At 42.4% G+C, this 18,699-nt stretch overlaps 1 protein-coding gene across 1 annotated transcript in view; it reads left to right on the top strand.

Moving 5' to 3' along the window:
• The first annotated feature begins 4,760 nt into the window (after window positions 1–4,760).
• The window catches only part of NPAS2 (neuronal PAS domain protein 2), a 126,523-nt gene continuing 112,584 nt past the window's right edge, over window positions 4,761–18,699 (top strand). The window contains exon 1 of the mRNA XM_006870770.1: window positions 4,761–4,814. Coding sequence (XP_006870832.1) covers window positions 4,783–4,814 — 32 coding nt within the window. The 5' untranslated portion in view covers window positions 4,761–4,782. The remainder of the gene's footprint in view (window positions 4,815–18,699) is intronic.

The following is an 18,699-nucleotide window of genomic DNA, read 5'->3' as shown; positions in this document are numbered from 1 at the left end:
GTAAGGTTTCCTAATGGAGTTCTCCTAGGACAGACCTTACTACCCTCAAAGAGTGAGTGTGTTCATTTTTGCGATGGGGAAAAATTCCTTGGCATAACTTTCCTGGCCTTTTTCTTATCAGTGCAGATTTCCGTTGTCTTCCTAATAAGCCCCCAGGATCATCCCGTGTCCTTGAAGAAATCCAACTATCCCACAAATTTTTTTTTTTTTTTAAATGTGGCACTGTAGGATAAGCACTGGACTGCTAATCTCAAGGTCAGTGGTTCAAACCCATCAGCCACTCCTCGGTAACCCTATACAGGGCCACTGTAAGTTGGAACCAGATTGATAGCACTTTACAATAGTAACCTTCTGAGCTGACCTTGGAAGTCAGTTGTGTTTGGACCTTTTTTCCCTGAAAGGTACTTTCAGTTGACTAAAACCAATGTAATACTGAGAGAACTTGTCATCCTTGTGTGTCTGACTGGAACGAACCCTAGTAGCAAGACTTTTGGACTTACCCTGGTGATTGAGAAGAGTAGTTGTCCCCCTTAAAATGTTCTATTCTTCCTTTAGCCTGACTTTGTAGAACTGATTTTCTTCCTTTAGATCTTTTTAGTTATATGTGTTTGGCCCTTTCTTGCTCCTCCACACTATGAGGTAAAATGGGTTCATATCAGTCAGTCAGGTTTCCTCAGAAAAAAATAACGTAATCAGACATGTGTGTGTTTACATATACCTGTATCTCTATATAGGTGTGTAGATCCATATACCTATATCTCTGTATCAGATATAGAGATATAGGTAGTTGTAATATACCTATAAGGAGTTCTGGTAGCGTAGTGGTTATGAGTCGGGCTGCTAACCTCAAGGTAAACAATTTGAAACTACCAGCCATTCTGTGGGAGGAAGATGAGGCTTTCTGCTCCCGTAAAGATTTACAGCCTTAGAAACCCTATGCAGGGTCACTGTGAGTCGGAACTGACTCCACGGCACACCATCACCAATGTACCTATATGCAGGTATATTGTTTGTTGTTGTTGAGTGCCGTCAAGTCAGTTCCAGTTCATAGTGACCTTGTATAGGGTTTCCAAGGAGCAACTGATGAGTTTGAACCGCCAACCTTGTGGTTCAAACCGACCTTGTGGTCCAGTGCTTTATGCTCCAGCACCACATATATAAGTAAATAAGGTGTCCTGGTGTGGCGCTGTGGGATAAAACCTATTCAGGATCACTATGACTCGGAACCAACTCAACAGCAGCACTCAACAACAACATATCTCTATACCGAGTCCTGCTGTGGCGCTATATAATAAGCATATGATTACAGATTGGTTTGAAATGCAAGGTCGGCAGTTCAGATCCACCAGCTGCTCCTTAGAAATCCTATACAGAGTCACTATGAGTCAGACTTAACTTGATGGCACTAAACAACAAAAAACATCTATCTCTGGATGGAGTCCTGGTATGGTACTACAGGATAATGCATAGGACCAAACGGTCGGTTTGAACTGCAAGGTTGGTGGGTTAAACCTACCAGCTGCTCCTTGGAAACCTTATACAGGGTCACTATGAGTTGGAACTGATTCGATGGCACTTAACAACAACAACAACAACATCTCTATATGTCATCTATCTATCTATCTATCTATCTATCTATCTATCTATCTATCTATCTATCTATTATTTTAAAGAATTGGCTCACATCATTAAAGGTCCTAATAAATCCAAAATCTGAGGGCAGGCCAGCCTGCTAGAAAGTCGGGCAGGAGTTGATGTTTTAGATTTGGGACAAATTTCTTCTCCAGGAAACCTCAGTGTTTGCTTTCAAGGCCTTTAGCTGGTTGAATGAGGCCCACCCACAGTATCAAGGATAATATCCATTATTTAGCGTAAAATGCTTGCAAATGATAGCCACCTCTACAAAATACCTTCCTAACAGCACCTACATTGTAGTTGTTCAGTGTCTTAGAGTTAATTCCCGCTCATAGCAACCCTGTATAGGTTTTCGAGGAGTGACTGGTGAGTTTGAACCTTGACCTTGTGGTTCAAACTGACCTTGCGGTTTGGTTAAATATTGTAGTTTAGCCAAATCATCGCATGAAATGAACTATCACAGAGATTGACTCAATATCCCACAAATATATATGAGTTTGAAAGAGGGTATTTGTACCTGGGTAACCACAGAGAGGAAGCGAGACAACTGTTTTTGCACTGAGTGGACTGCAATCATTGAGATGCAGCAAAGTGTATGATTTGTTGAATGTAAGGCTGATGATCTTGTCTGTAAATCATCACTCAATTCACAGTTAAAAAACAACAACAACAAAACACATGGGTGAAAGCATGAGTGACAACAAGGACCATGCAGGATACCAAGTGGAATTTCTGTGACAGTCCTAACAGGGCATACCACTAGTGCCTCTCTTCAAACAGAGGGTGCAATTCAGTAGAATGTCCTAGAGGGCGGTCAGTGTCAGGAATTAGAGCAAGGAAATGGGAGGGCTGAGGAAGAAGAGGAAGTGGGTGTAGATCCTTGAGGCTTCATGGGTTCAGGAAATATTTACAGATAAGTAGATGTAAATCAGAGAAGATGTAGTTGATAAAGAATAGCTGTTAGTCATTTTTAGATGTTTATTTTGTGACTAAGAAACACTAGTTACCCAAACAGGATTCCAGAACTGAAACCCAGACTTTGAACATGCTCTTCCTCAGGCCACCTGGTGAAGAACCTCTCTTGACTGACTCCTTGCTTGAGGCCCCAAGTGCCTTTGTGGCCACCACTCTCCTTGGAATTCCAGGCTGGTGGTTTTACAGTGTTCATTGACTCCATACCATGTTTCTCTTGTCATAAAGCTTTGAACAGATTCCATCTGGAAAGCATTAAACACATGCCTATTTGTAGATGTCTTAGTTTCATTTCAATTATGATGCAAGTCTCAACTGCTGAACTGCATTTCTTGTGACTCTGTCATTAAATATGCTTTTAATTTACTGAATGAGAGGAGCCCTGGTGGTGCTGTGGGTTAGGCATTGGGCTGCTAACCACAAGGTCTACAGTTCAAATCCACCAGCCCCTCCTCAAGGAGAAGATGAGGCTGTGAGTCAGAATCAACTTGAAGGCAGCAGTTACTGAATGCGGCATGTAAATGAAGGCTTTGTTGTTGTTGTTAAGTGCCTTCGAGTCGATTCTGACCCATAGCGATCCTGTATAGGATTTCCAAGGAGTAGCTGGTGAACTTGAACCACAGACCTTGTGGTTCCAATGACTTTGCAATCTGACGCATTGAATTCTTCTTCCTGTGTTTTTGCATGTGGCGAACCAAAGCAATTAAATGGAATTTTCTCAGAGAAAGATTTATTTGCTACATTAATTATTTTTATTTGAAACTTTAAATTTTAAGAGTAGTGTCTTATTGTATTCACGAAGTGGTTTTGGAGCTCTAATGTCACTGGGTGATGCAAATGATTAAGTACTTGCCTACTAGCCAAAAGTTTGGCAGTTTGAACTTCCCCATGAGGTACCTCAGAAGAAAGGTCTGGTAATCTGCTTCCCCAAAATCACAGCCATTGGAAACCTTGTGGGGCAGTTCTGCCCTGAACACCTGGGTTCATCATGAGCAGGAAGCAACTTGATGGCAGTAGGCTAGTTGTTTTGTATTTTTGGAGTGCTTGCTTTACAACGTAGGGTGGGTGCAGTGGTGATTCAGCTTCCTGGTGATCATACTCTTTAGCTCAGTCACACTCTGTCCCCTCAGCCACTGCAAGCTTGTGCCTCCAGAAGGCCTCTTGCCTCACTGGACACCCTGAAAGCGTTCATGCGTGGGGTGCTGGCAGATAGAAGTGCACCTCCAGGCAGGAGAGACTGTGAATGAAAGAAGGAATAGTGGATGTGGGTTTGAGAGGATGAAGGAATTGCAGGCTGCATATGGCCTCGAGCCAATGGCCTGGGAGAGTAGGAGCTGGAGGCAGTGAGGTGCAGTCCCTGGTGACTTGGCCCACAAGAACATTTCATGCTTTGTAACTGTGTCTTGACTAAGACACTTAACTAGGGTAAGTGTCTTAAGGGAAGGGTATGGATTCTGCTCCTGTGAGGTCCCAGTTCCTCTGTTAGAGGAGTTTGTGTATTTGAATGGACAGATGGACAAATAAATCCTCTTGTTAGAATGTCACAGGCATGTAGCTTTACATGAAGAACAGTGACTATAGCCTGGTGTGATGTTCTTGGCAGATCAGAGCCACTCAACAGAAGGTACTTTCAGGTTTAAGGCTGGAGATAAACTGATGCTTCATTGAGCTGGTGGTTATTGTTGTTAGGTGCTGAGGAGTCAGTTCCGGCTCATATGGTCCTGCACCATACTCACATAATTCGTGTTGTTGTTGCTAACTGCTTTCCAGTCAGTTTCCGAGGATCAGCTGGTGAGTTTGAACTGCTGACCTTGTGGTTCGCAGTCCAGTGCTCATCCTACAGCGCCACCCTTGCTACTCTTATTTTCTAATGAGTAGACTTGGGTTAGTCTGGACTTCCCGTGACATATGATATCTTCATCACTCCGCTGACTAGTGAAGTATGTGTTTATGCATGTAAAATTATCTCAGTATAGAAACTTTTTATATTCCTCAGTAATTTTTAAGAGTAATTGAAACAAGGATGTTCTAGAACCACTGAGCTAAGTAAGACATGCAAGTCAGCTGAGACCAAGATGACTACAACCAGAAAGACCTGTTAGAACGGTCTAGAAGCAGACAGTAATCATCTGTTCTCTTTTTATTCTCTCCAGGAAAAACTGCATAGAAAATCTCATGGATGAAGATGAGAAAGACAGGGCAAAGAGGTAAGAAGGCGCCATCTCCCCTGCTTTAACAGAGCTCTGCGTGGGTCTGCCCATCTGATTCTTGATCATGAGAGAACCAGCATGATAGTCAATTGCAGGACATTCTCTAGGTACACATTCTCCTTAAAATGTCACAATACTCTGTTAAAAAAATGTTTTAGACGGTCTCTCTCCATTTTGTTCCATACCCTGAAATTACTCCTTGTCTGGGACTTGTTAACATATTGACTTTGTTGACTCCAGTCTTCTTCCTGAGGCTTCAAGGTGCAACAATTCCAGGAGAGGCACTGCCTGAAAAGGCAGATTGTTTGGAGCCAAGCAGGCATGGATTCAGATCTGGCTCCACTGTTGAGGAGCTGTGTGGTTTTGGAAAATAAGAATCATAACAGTTGCCAACATTAAACTTGCAGTAATCATCAGACACTGTGCTAAGCACTTACGCATACATTGCCTTAGTTTCCGCGTATGTAAAAAGATTTATATCCACCCTGCACTGTTGTTGAGTTGATGAGAAATACTGGTTTAGAAGCTGGCACATACGAGCTGTTATAAGCCAGTCCGTGTTCATTCCTTTACTGGGCTTTTGTGGAAGCCCAGTTTTGTTGTTACCAGTTGTCATTGAGTCACCTTTGACTTCTGGCAACCCAATGTGTGTCAGAGTAGACCTGTGCTTCATACGGTTTTCAGTGACTGAGTTTCTGGAAGATCATCAGGCCTTTCTTTGAAGGCATTTCTGGGTGGATTCAAACCACCAATCTTTCAGTTGGTGACCAAGCCCGTTAACCATTTGCATAACTCAGGGAGTTGAAGGATTTGCTATTTCCCTTCAATGGGACCTACTGCTTGCTTGAGATACAGAGCCCTTGACTTACCTACTTTGAATTAGGTTGGGTCATAAAGTTGACATTTTGAAGCTCAAGAATGGTTGAATGCCATCTGTTTCACAAGGTTCACAGGTATTTGGTAACTCTGGGAAAGCAAAGACAGGTAAGAGGTTTCCTGCCCAGCAGGTGATTCATAGACAACCTCAGATCATTAGGACACAGAGTGGGAAGGCCAACAAGGATGTTGTGAAGGATGTCCTTCTTCGCAGACCTAGAGGACTAACCTCCTTCCTTCAGCCTTATTTCTTACAGCTGTTTCCACTGTTGAAGAGGCCTCTCCATCCTGTGTCATAATACTTGTGTGCCTGAGTACCTGAAGAGTTTGCCATTTCTGCCTCAGTAGGACCCACTGCTTGGGTGAAATAGAGTCCTTGACTTGCCATGGTGGCACCCCTCGAAGTCACTCTTCAGCCCTCCCAGGTGTGGTGGTCCTTTCACCTGACCTGGAGAGGCAGCCATGAGAACTGCAAATCCCATCCACCCGCAGACCTGCTGGAACTGAATCTGGATATATATTTTTTTAACTCCCCAAGTATTTCTTTTTTTAAAAAAAGTGTTAAGAAACAGGTGGATGGCTAGAGGAACTCATGAAACAAAGACCTTGGTTGGTGCACATGGCTAAGCACTCGGCTACTAACTGTAAGGTTGGTAGTTCAAACCCACCAAGAGGTGCCTTGAGAGAAGGGGTTGAGCATCTACTTCCGAAGTATCAGCTGTGGAAAATCCTGTGGAGCCATTCTATTCTGACACACATGGGGGCACCCTGAGTCACAATCAACTTGAAGGCAAATAGTTATAAATGAAACAGGAGTGAGTGGAATGATGATCATTGAAACTCTGTGACCAGCACTAGGCTGGAGAATCATCATACTCTTACCTGTCGTTTGACACCTGTGTGTGAATGTCTATAATAAATGTCTAAACAAACTAACCACAAAGTACTCTGCAGAACAGATCCTTCCTTCATTTGGCCTCTGGGAAACACAGCTCCCTCCAGCAATGCTTTTCAAACATGGCTTGCACAATCAGTGTGGGTCCCAAGCAACATTTAAATGAAGAGACTAGACCAGACTTGACTAGAATGGAATCATCTTGCTCTCTCTTGTAGATAGGCTGGCTTCTAGTTCTTTCTTCACGTGTTTTCTGCTTCCTGGTTTCCTATGGGGTAACTGTAGTAAGCATGCTTGAGTCAGAGACTCTTGGCCCGCTCTTTGCGGACAATGAATTCTAGTGTCTCTAAGCCACACCTGCACACGTGGTCTCATGGTCTCATCTGCACATTGAGGGTAGGAATTTCTCCCTGCCTTCCTGTCAGGTTGTTTTGGGAACCTGTACACAAAATGCATGGAAGCTTTTTTAAAAAAGTGATGTGGCACTGTGGGTTAATGCACTAGATTGCAAAATTGTTTGAACTGCAAGGTCAGCAGTTCAAGCTCACCAGCTCCTCGAAAACCCTACACAAGGTTGCTATGGGTCGGAACCAACTTGAGAGCACTTAACAACAACATGTCTGTGAAAATGCATTTATAATAATGCATTTATAAGCTATTCTTACAAGCAATAATGAAAAAACAAAAACAAAAAAAAACTGGTTTTCATTTTTTACTGGGTGCTTTCTCTGTGCCCCAAACCAAACCGAACTTAACTGCCATCAAGCCAATTCCAATTCACAATGACTCATAGCTATGCATTAGCAGTTCAGTGCGTACCCTACAGCACCACCAGAGCGTCTCGCTTCTGGGCCCAGTACCTAACAAATGTTTTTATATACAGTGTCTCATGCCATCGTCCCCACATTCCTTTGAAGTATATACCATTGTTATTTTCATTTTACAGACGAAGAAAGTAAAGCTCGATGGGGTTAGTCCCCTGTCAAAGACCCTAAGGGTAGAAAATGGCAGAACAGGGCATTAAATACAGATTTTTCAAATCTTAAACTCTGCTTCTAACTTTTGAACCATAAGAAAACCTGTTCATGTAAAAACAAATTCAGTGTATCTGGAAGGCCCAGGCTGAGAGTTGCATTATTTGTCTCTTTGGAGTACACACTCAGTTGTCATCAAATGTAAATCAACTTCAACTCATGACAACTCCATATGTGCCAGAGGAGAACGCCAGGCCTTTCTTCCAACCTGCCTCTGGGCAGACTGAAACCTCCAACCTTTCTGTTAGCAGTCAAGCCCATTAGCTGTTTGTGTATCACCTAGCGACTCCTGTGGTTCACAAAAGTTTTACTTTTACCATCTCCCTCTTTAATGTCCTCCTCCCAGTCCTGTGTCTCAACTCTACTGCTTCCTTCTCCATCCAGAGGACATAAAATGCACATTGAGGCTCTGTCATACTCAGAAATCAGCAATTATAGACATTCCAACAAAATCCTGACTAGAAGTTCTTAGAAGTAAATCCCAATTGTGTTCTATTTCTTTTCATTTATTCCCCATCCCCATTTGTTTTGAGCCATGGGCTTACACACCTCCAGATTTTTTTACTTGGAAGCCCCACTCTGCATAGAAAATGATGTTCCCTCCCAGTGTTGGCCCTCCACTCTTCCTTCCAGGTTTAGAATACCTGCCTCCATCTAGATCTCTTAGCCAGAATAGCAGCAATAAGGCAGTATCTTTCACAGGACTTGGGAAGAACAAAAAACAATAAAAAACACAAATCTAAGATTGGATCTGGTCCAAAGACTAGTTTTATAGGCTTTAATAGCAAAGACATTGGGATGTTTCCCTAATCCTACCTGAAGGCCTGAAGTGAATTGTTTTTACTCACATGAGACTTTTGATGAGCTTAGGAATGTTTAACTTGAGATCAAAACTCTTGCTGCCCCCCAGAAAACATGTTGTATGTTAGGTAAGTCTTTTTAAGCTTCAGGGAATCTATGATTATTTGAATTGTTTGATCAGGTATTCTGAGCCAGGGCACAGTTTCAATTTCCTTCCTTGGATTTGTGTTAAATCCAGTGAGTATTCATTGAGCGCTTACTATGTGTTCAGAATTATGTACTATTTTCTATAGGGAAGATGCAAGAACATGTCCTTGGATTGAAGAAGGACAATGTTTGATTAAAAGACATTTGGAATCCTTAGATAATAAGGTTCACAGTGGACAATTTTATGTTCCATCCATAAGCGTATCTTTTTAATTCTGATGTGACCTGGTTTTGTGGGATGGTGGTGGTGATGGTGGTGGTGGGTGTGCATGGTCCACCAAATAGCAGGAATCAGACAGACCTAGCTTTGATTCTTGACACTTTTACTCTTGATTACTAAACTTTCTCAACCTCAGTTCCTTCCTGTGTAAAATGGGGATGATAGTAATAGCAGCTGCTTCTGAGAGTTACTCCAGGAAAGAAATACAATGCAGTGTGCCCAGTGCTAACTCATCAGATGAACTAAAACTTCCAAGCACTCACTGCACATCTGCAGCGCTGTATGTGCATTGTTCTTGCTGTTGTTAAGTGCAGTCAAGTCAGTTCCAACTCATAGTGACCCTGTATAGGATTTCTGAGGAGCAACTGGTGAGTTTGAACAGCTGGTCTTGTTGTTCAAACTGACTTTATAGTTGAGTCCCACTCATAAAGACCCGATAGGATAGAGTAAAAAACCTTAGGGTTTTTTGTTTGTTTGTTTTTTAATGTTTTATTGTGAATTATATGATAGTTAAGGCTGTAACTCTTTGCAGGAGCAGACTGTCTCAACCTTTTCTCATGGATCTGCTGATGAGTTTGAATTGCTGACCCCGTACACCACCAGCCCAACTTTTAACCCCCTACACCACCAGGGCCTGTGCATTTGAGTTGAAAGATGAAGGGAGTTGAGTGTGTGGCTGCTGCCTTGTGTTTTATAAGAAAGAAGAATGTCAGGCAAGATCAGCTCATTCTTAGGATTCTTAATAGAATGAATGTTGATTCCAAGCCACAAACTTAACAGTTTTTCATTCTTGGATCCTAATCCATAGTCTCAATCATTGATGAAAAGTCTTAGACAAAAAACACATTAAATGAGAAGAGAGATCGTCTCTTTGACAAGTGGTTCTGGCAAAACTGAGTATCCATGTGCAGAAATGAACTCAAGATGAATCAAAGATCTAAATGCAAAATGTAGAACTATAAGATCATCAATGAAAAAATAGGGACAAACTTAGGGACCCTAATTACATGGCAAAAATACACAAACACCAGAAAACAAGCAAGATGACTGGGACCTCTTAAAATTCAAACTCATCAGCACTTATGTGCACCAAAAGATTTCACCAAAAGAGAGCTCACAGATTGGGGAAAAATTTTTTGGCAATCATATACCAGACAAGTGATTAATTTCTAAAATGCATAGAAAACTTCAGCACTTCCACAATGAAAAGACAAAGAATCCAGTATAAAAATGGGCAGAGGACATGAACAGACACATCACCAAAAAATATATTCAGGTACCCAACAAATATATGATGAAATACTTGTGATCATTGGCCATTTTTGTTGTTGTTGCTATGTTCCATCAAATCAGTTCTAACTACTAGTGACCCTGTATAGGGTTTCTGAAGGGCACCTGGTATGTTTGAACTGCTGACCTTGTGGCTAGTTAATATGTTGTTGTTGTTAAGTGCCATCAAGCCAGTTCCAACCCATAGCGACCCTGTATGGGGTTTCCGAGGAGCGTCTGGTGAGCTTGAACCACCAACCTTCCAGTTCATATGACTTTGCCGTCCAGTGCATTAATCCACAGTGCTGCGCTTATCCTACAGCACCATACCATTAGAGAGATGTGAATCAAAACACCAGTGAGATACCATTTTCACCCCAGCATCAATAAAGTTAGAATTTAATAAAATAAAGAAAAGGAAACAAATGGTGCTGAGGATGTAGAGCGTCTGGAACCCTCAGACACTGCTGGTGAGACTATAAAATGGTGCAACTGCTGAGGAAAACTGAGCTTCCAGAAAAAGTTGAAAATAGAAATACCTTATCACCCAGCAATCCCTCTACTTGGTATAGAGAAAGAGGAGCGGAAGAAGACCAGATAGATGCACCCATATTCATCACAGCACTATGCAAACAGCAAAAGGATGGAAAGAACCTAAATGCCCATCAGTGGAAGAATGGATAACAAACTATGGTACTTACACACAATGGAGTACTACAAATGTCAAAGAATAACAATGAATCTGTGAAACTACTCAAAACAGATGAACCTGGAGGACATTATGCTGACTGAAATCAGTTAATCACAAAAGGACAATGTTGCATGAGGTCACTATTGTGAAAAATTCAATAAGAGGTTTTCACAGTGAAAGAAACATTCTTTGATGATTACCAGAGGTAGTAGGGAAAGGGAAGGTATATCACTGACTTGCTGTTTCCCCTAATTTTTGCCTTCCCCTTCACCTAAGTTAACTCTTACCTACCCTCTAGTCTATACTATGGAGTCCTGGTGTAGCACTGGACCAAGAGTGCCCATTTGTATTTGTTCACACTGTAATGGAGTAAGCAGATGGAAGAGACCGGAGGAGATACATAGCATTGCATGACTATGCCCTAAAAGAGCTTCAAGGCAAGTTAGGAAGGTATTTAAGAGAAAGAATGTCATTGGCTGTAGAAAATTCATGATTCCAATGTGTCTTGGAGGGTCTGTGTAAGGCAAAGCCAGGCTGGTGATTAGAATTTAAAAGCTCTGTTTCCTCTGGAGCAAACAGGTCAAGTCTACCCAGAGGCACCTCAGAAGAGACATTGGAAATTGAAAATTTTATGGGGCATGTTCTACTCTGATATACGTGGATGGAGTCACCATGAGTAGAAATTGATTTAAGGGCAACTGGTTTTGTGTGTGTGTGTGTGTGTGTGTGTGTGTGTGTGTGTTTCAACCTTAACCAACTGCTGGTGGCCTCTTTCGTAGAGAGAAATAGAGTTAAGGGAAGCTAGTGATCTCGCTTCTTGGTTTCGTTTCTTTGGATGTAAATTCTGTAGGCCCATGAAGGTTATGGAGTTCTGGTGTAGCTCTGTAAGATAAGCACTGACTGCTAACCACAAGGTCGGCATCGCTGTGAGTCTAAACCAACTGGACAGCACCTAACAACAACAACATGAAGGTTACAGCCCACTTCAGACTGACGTGCAGAATGATAAAGCCAGGCCCGATTGCATTGCAGGCTTATGTTCTCAGCTGCTGCCTGCCTTGCTAATTTTGCTGTGATTTTCCTTCAGAGTCTTTTGATTGGGTTTTATATACATCAACATCAACTCCGACCAAGAAAAGAATGGCAGTAAACAATTTTGAGGCTTCCTTTTTGTTTGTTTTGTTTGGTGATTAAGCTGATTGCGCAGGTACTGACAAGCAGCAAGTGAATACAGGAGGGAACATTTATATGACGCTGTAATCTCCAGATCAGTGATTCTGTATTCAGAACAAAGGGAAACGTAGAACTGGACATGTGGGCAGTGTGCATTCTTACTGTGGCCCACTAAACAAGATTGGGAAAGAGCCCTCCTTCTGTTGGGGCCTGTGGAACACGAGTAATGGTTGTTGCTTATGAAGACTGGTAGGAAAGAGAAGTGCCTGGATGCTGGTGGTTATATGCTGTGGAGTCGGTTCCGACCCATAGCGACCCTGTACAGGGTTTCCAAGGCTGTATATCTTTATGGGAGCAGAAAACCTCATCTTTCTTCCATGGAACAACTGGTAGTTTCAGACTGCTGACCTTAAGATTCGCAGCCCAATTCATAATCACTGTCTTAAGCAGAACCAGACCCCCTCTTGGACAACTGAGGAAAAAGACAGTTCACCAAAAACCCTTGTAATAAAATATAAGTTAAAAATGGATGGTCAGAAGTCCGCCATCTTGAAAATGCCAACTTGCTTCAGAAAAGGCTAAACATTCCTTTTCAAATTTTGGTGAAATGTTCATAAGAATTGTGCTCCAGTGAAATTCTCCCTATGTAACCATTAAGTAAGAATCTCTGTGAAATTAGGCTAGCTTCTTCCCATTTGGGTTCAGACATTTTCAGATACCTGTGCTTAAGAGGAATGATAATTCCTATTCCATCTCAGGGAACACCAACAGTCTCAGCTGACCTTAGTCATCCCCAAAGGACTGTATTAAGCCTCTGCAACAGAAAACACGTGGAGCTCCCCAAGTGATGAGGGGTGTCTTGAGATAAAAGTGGCACCAGCCTGACCACACTGTTACATATTGGGTGACCTTTCTCCTCACACACCCACATGACATTCTCTTCAACCAAACGGTTTGGTGCCTGAGCTCAGCAGTGCTCCCTATCTTCACTGTGGTGGTGGGCATGGGTGCTGCCTGCACTAAAGGATGTGAAGGTGTATGCTTCAGAACCCAGGTCCAGAGATGGAAGAGAATTGAACCTTGCGTAATGTCAGAGTTTCCAAGAATATATCCTGAGGAACAGTGGGCTCAGGAAATGCTTCCCAAAACAAGTTTGGGCAATGCTGTTTGTGGTTTCTGACTTTTGGAGAGATTCAGGATTCGTTCACATGTTCAAAGTGCTAAGATAGCAATTAACAAGTAAACGAAGAAAATCTGTTCGATTTTACTTAACTACATTTTTTTAAAAATCTGGAACAACAAAGGATAACAACAACAGAATAACCTTCTCTGGCCATGATGCTCCTCTTTTCTCTAGGTAATTCTTCAATTCATCCATGAGTTTTCATGGGAAACCTTTTGACCAGCACTCTCTTATATAATCTATCTGCCAACTTTTTTCCTCATCATTTTATATATTTTCTAATGCCACAATAAAAACAAACAAAACAACATTTGAAAAATACAGAGAAATTTAAAGAAGTAAAGTAAGATCATGTACAATCATACATACCACCTAGTGATTGTTGTTGTTAAGTGTTGTCGAGTCGGTTCCAACTCATAGTGACCCTGTATAGGGTTTCCAAAGAGCAGTTGGTAGGTTTGAGCGACCCATCTTGTGGTTAGCAGTCCAGTGCTTATCCTACAGCACTATCCCAGGAGTCACTCTTAATATTTTGGTGTTATTTCACATCAGTCATTTTTTTTTTTTTTTAACATCTCCATCACATTTTAACAGGAATACTCATAATGTGACTGACCAGACTCTAATTCCTCATCTGTGAAAGTCCGTTTTCATGTACAGGACTAAGTGGAGGATACTTAAATTTTGTTTCATGCTTATGAGTATTGCACATGCCAGTTGCCTCCTAGAAGTTGACTGAGAGTGAGTACCTATTTGGTATATTTGATTTCCAGAAGAAATTCTAGTGCCTTCTACATGCTCTCTCCATTCTCCCCACTTTCTGTTTCAGATACTGGAGATTACAAAACAGGGAGAAAAGTTTTAATCCTGATTAGCCTTCTCATATGGGTATCTTCTGTTGCATTTATAAACCTCAGATTGGTTGTTGTAGTTAAATGCCATCATGTCGGTTGTGACCCACAGTGACCCTGCATAGGGTTTCCAAGGAATGCTGATGAACTTGAACCCCTGATCTTGAGGTTCAAATGACTTTGCAGTCCAGTGCATTAACCTACAGCGCCACATCAGGACTCCTTATTTATGTGCTAATGGCGCTGTGGGTTAATGCGCCAGACTGCAAAGCCATTTGAACTGCAAGGTCGGCAGTTCAAGCTCACCAGCTGCTTCTCGGAAACCCTATACAGGGTTGCTATGGGTCGGAACCGACTCGACGGCATTTAACGACAATTAGCAAAACAGCTGCAACCAGATTTGACAGAGCACTTCCAATCCTCAATCCTCTTCAGATTCAGAAGAGGACGTGGAATGAGGGTTATCATTGCTGATATCTGATGGATCTTGGCTGAAAGCAGAGAATACTAGAGGTCACACAAAGTCTTTCAACTGTGTGGATCATGACAAGCTATGGATAACATTGCGAAGTATGAGTATGGAGGAAGACTCATTAATAACCTGCAACATGCAGATGATACAACCTTGCTGAAAGCAGAGGACTTAAAATATTTACTGATGAAGATTAAAGACCATGGCCTTCAGTATGAGTTGCATCTTAATATAAAAGAAAACAAAAATCCTCATCAATGGACCAATAAACAGTATCTATATAAATGGAGAAAAGATTGAAGTTGTCGTAGACTTCATTTTGCTCAGATGAACCATCAGCATTATGGAAGCAGCAGTGAAGGAATCAAAAGATGTATTTTGCACTGGGCAAATCTGCTGCACAAGACCTCTTTAAAGTGCTGAAGAGTAAAGATGTCAATTTGAGGACCAAGGTGCGCCTGACCCAAGCCTTGGTGTTTTCAGTAACTTCATATGCATGTGAAAACTGTATAGTGAATAAGGAAAACTGTAGAAGAGTTGATGCATTTGAGTAATGGTGTTGGAGGAGAATATTGAAAGTACCATGGACTGCCAAAAGAACAAATAGATCTGTGTTGGAAAAAGTACAGTCAGAGTGCTCTTTGGAAGCCAGGATAGCCAGAATTGGTCTCTCCTACTTCAGACATATTGTCAAGAGGGACCAGTCTCTAGAGAAGGATATCATGTTTGGTAAAGTGGGGGGTCAGAGAAAAAGAGGAAGACCCCCAGCGAGATGGATTGGTACATTGGCAGCAGCAATGGGCTCAAACATAGCAACAATTATGAGGTTGGCCCAGGACCGGGCAGTGTTTCGTTCTGTTGTGATAGGGTCACTATGAGTCAGTACCAACGCGATGGTACCTAACAATAACAGCAACAACAATCAGTTTTTGTCTCATCTTATAATGAGAACTAGTTACCCAATTCAGCTATGTTAGAGTTCCAGATCTGGAAGGACCTTGGGAATCATTGAGTCTTTATTTTGTTGTTGTTAAGGGCCTTAGAGTTGGTGCTAACGCATAGTGACCCTGGCTAGGGTTTCCAAGGAGCAGATAGTGTGTTGGAACCCCCAACCCTGCAGTTCAAGCCGACTTTGCGGTCCAGTGCATTATCCTGCAGTGCTTCACCTGTTCTCTGTTGTTGTGTACAATCTGCCCCTAAATTTACCAGATTAAAGCAATGACATTTCTTTTGCTCAGGGACCTACAATTTGGGTAGGGCCTGGCAGGAGCTGCCGCTCTTATTTCCACCTGTTGTCAGCTCCGGCTGAAATCTTCTGAAGATGTAGTCACTCACACAGTTGATGCTGGCCGTTGGCTGTGGCCGGAATACAGTACACATAGGCTTTCAATGTAGTGTGACTTCCACACAACATGGTGCCTGGTCTCAAGGGCACATGTCTTGAGGGCCACATGACAGCAGTATCTCTTATGCCCTGACTGTGGACATCAAGAAGCGTGGCTTCATTGGAAGCGAGCCACTCCCTCGAGTCAGGGAGAAGGGATTTAGAATCTGTCTTTGACTAGGGGACTTTCAGATAACTTCACGTTCTCTGGTTAAAAACAATAATATCAATTTTGTCACTTTATAAGGAAACATTGAGGCTTTTAGAGGCAAGAGTGACTTACCTAATCTCTCCTGGTTTTGGATGGGAGAACCAAGATGAGAACTCACATGTTTGATTCCTGTCTGATGCTCCTTCAATTAAACCACACCATCTCAATTCTTCTGCCCCCACCCTCACTGTTTAACGTCCACTGGCAATGAAAATAACATGCTTTATAAATTGCCTTTAGCTTCTCAACATAGAGCTGCTTTATGAACAAAAAGCTGCTTTTCATGGAATCACATGCTTATTATTGTATTTACTGTTCAAAAATCCAGCTGCTTGTAACAGCAAGGAGAAGCCCAAGAATGCCTCCAGCACCAGTTTTGGCACCAACTCTCCACTGTGTTAGAAAGCGTATGCATGTATCATCCTTCATATGACCAAGTGAATTTGATTCTGAGAACATTTTCAATTTTCCCTCATTAGAATGTCTTATTTATGCACTTAACACAGTAGTCTTAGGTGGCCAGTTTCAAAGGTGGCCACGTTGGGATTAAGCATCAGGAAAACCAACATCCTGATGTTGAAGTTTGTTAGTGTTAGGTGTTGTGGGTAGTTTCCCAGTGGATGCTGGAGAAACTTAAGCTGAAGACATTGATGGCCTCAATCAGTCTGCGCAGGAAATGGATGGATTCAAAAGAAGGACTCATTTGTGTCGTTAGTTATTTTTCCCTCTTTTCACTGATGTTTATTTAGCTCACAGGTAGGAGTCCTGATACATTAACTTTTAAATTTTTTCTGTTTAGGGACACAGGATTTGTGGCAGGTAGAAAATGCTCCTTTACCATTGTTCATATGCCCTTGTGATTCTACAGAAGAGAGAGAACCAAGGACATAAGTCTTCAGGCACATGTTCATGTTAATTCACATGCTCAGACTCTCCATTACTGTTGCAGAGCCTCTCCTAGCAGGGTGGGAGACAAGCATCTCCGTCCCTCCCCTGTCCTGCAGACTCTGCAGAAAGACCTGATCCCTACTCTGGTTAGAGCTGCAGCTCTTGGGCAGTTGGGTGTGAAGCACCACCTCTCATGCTAACTGGGCTCATCTGTTGCTATCTCCTTATCAAGGACACAAGAGAAGCATTAAGCATGATTTGCACAATATTCATCTGTTTCATGCAATCCCCTGACAAAAGGGCCTTCAAGAGCCCACCTGTTGGAGAAACCCAAGGCTTCGGGGTATGTGTGTGTGTGTGTGTGTGTGTCCACGTGAACATGTAGACACATTCCCAGTGTTAATCCTTGAAATCATGATCTCTTCCATCTTGTTTTTGCAGTTCCTCTTCTTTCCTGAAGTCCTTTTGGTACACTATCAGCAAAGCCATCTTGTAAAAGTGCAAGGCTCTTGTGTTGAATCTCGCTTAGATCCTGAGCTATAAGTATAACCCTCCTGTAAAATTCCAGAGTTCTGGGGGCCTGCAGCCCACAGCTCTGCCTTCCATCACTGCATAGCCTAGCTAGGTCAGTGTGGGTTCCCAGATCTACCCTCAGTGTAGAGGGGAGCTTTGGAGTATGTAGCTTGTCGGGTTAATAGAATTCCATATTGATACGATGTGATAGTTGCATTTTGATTCATTTCTTCCTCTTCTGATAACTTTTTTAAATGTTAAATCACACCAGAGTGATATGCTAATACAAAGAAAACAATACATGGAGCAGCTATTTGAGAATTTGGAAAAATAAATACAAAAAGCAAACCAAACCCACTGCCATTGTTGTTGTTCTTGTTGTTAAGTGCTGTCGAGTCGATTCCAACTCATGGCCCTGTATAGGGTTTCTGAAGAGCAGCTGGTGGGTTTGAACTGCCAACCTGTGATATACAGGCCAGTGCTGATCCTACAGTGCCACATAAGAAGTCCTGCCATTAAGTTGATTCCAATTCCTGGTGACCCTACAAGACAAAGTAGAGCTGCCTTGTAGGATTTCCAAGGCTGTAAGGAGCTCTGGTAGCGTAGTGGTTACGAGTTGGGCTGCCAACCTCAAGGTCAGCAGTTCAAAATTACCAGCGGCTCCACAGGAGAAAGATGAGGCATTCTGCTCCCGTAAAGATTTATAGCCTCGGAAACCCTGTGCAGGGCCACTATGAGTCAGAACTGACTCCATGGTACTTAACAACAACAACAACAAATCTTTACCGGAGCAGAAAGATTAATCTTTTTCCCTAGGAGTGACTGGTGGATTCTAACTGCTCACCTTCTAGTTAGCAGCCCAACTCATAACCTGCTATACTACCAAAGCTCCTTTTAAAAGAGAATTGTTCCCCTTCTCAAAGGGAACACATGAGCAGGCAGGTAAGCTTGCTCGCGACCATGCTGGTCTGTTGGTGAGTGGAAGGGGAGGAAGGCAACAATGAAGAAATGGGCTGAGTTCAACCACATTCCATCGACTCCCATTAACGTGGAGGTGAGACAAGAGGAAGGACTGGTTGGTCTGAAGTGTGGTGAGACCTGGGCACTCCTGAGCCCATGGACAAGGACATAGCCACAGAGGGCTAGAGCTAAGAGTGAAGCATCCAGCTGATATGAAGTGAGGGGAGACACACAAGAACACCCAGACTTTCAGA

This window comes from Chrysochloris asiatica, unplaced genomic scaffold (assembly GCF_000296735.1).
Source record: "Chrysochloris asiatica unplaced genomic scaffold, ChrAsi1.0 scaffold00150, whole genome shotgun sequence".
In the NCBI taxonomy this organism is placed as follows: Eukaryota; Metazoa; Chordata; class Mammalia; order Afrosoricida; family Chrysochloridae; genus Chrysochloris; species Chrysochloris asiatica.
Note: the sequence above shows the minus strand (reverse complement) of the source record. Positions and strands in the feature narration are given on the sequence as shown.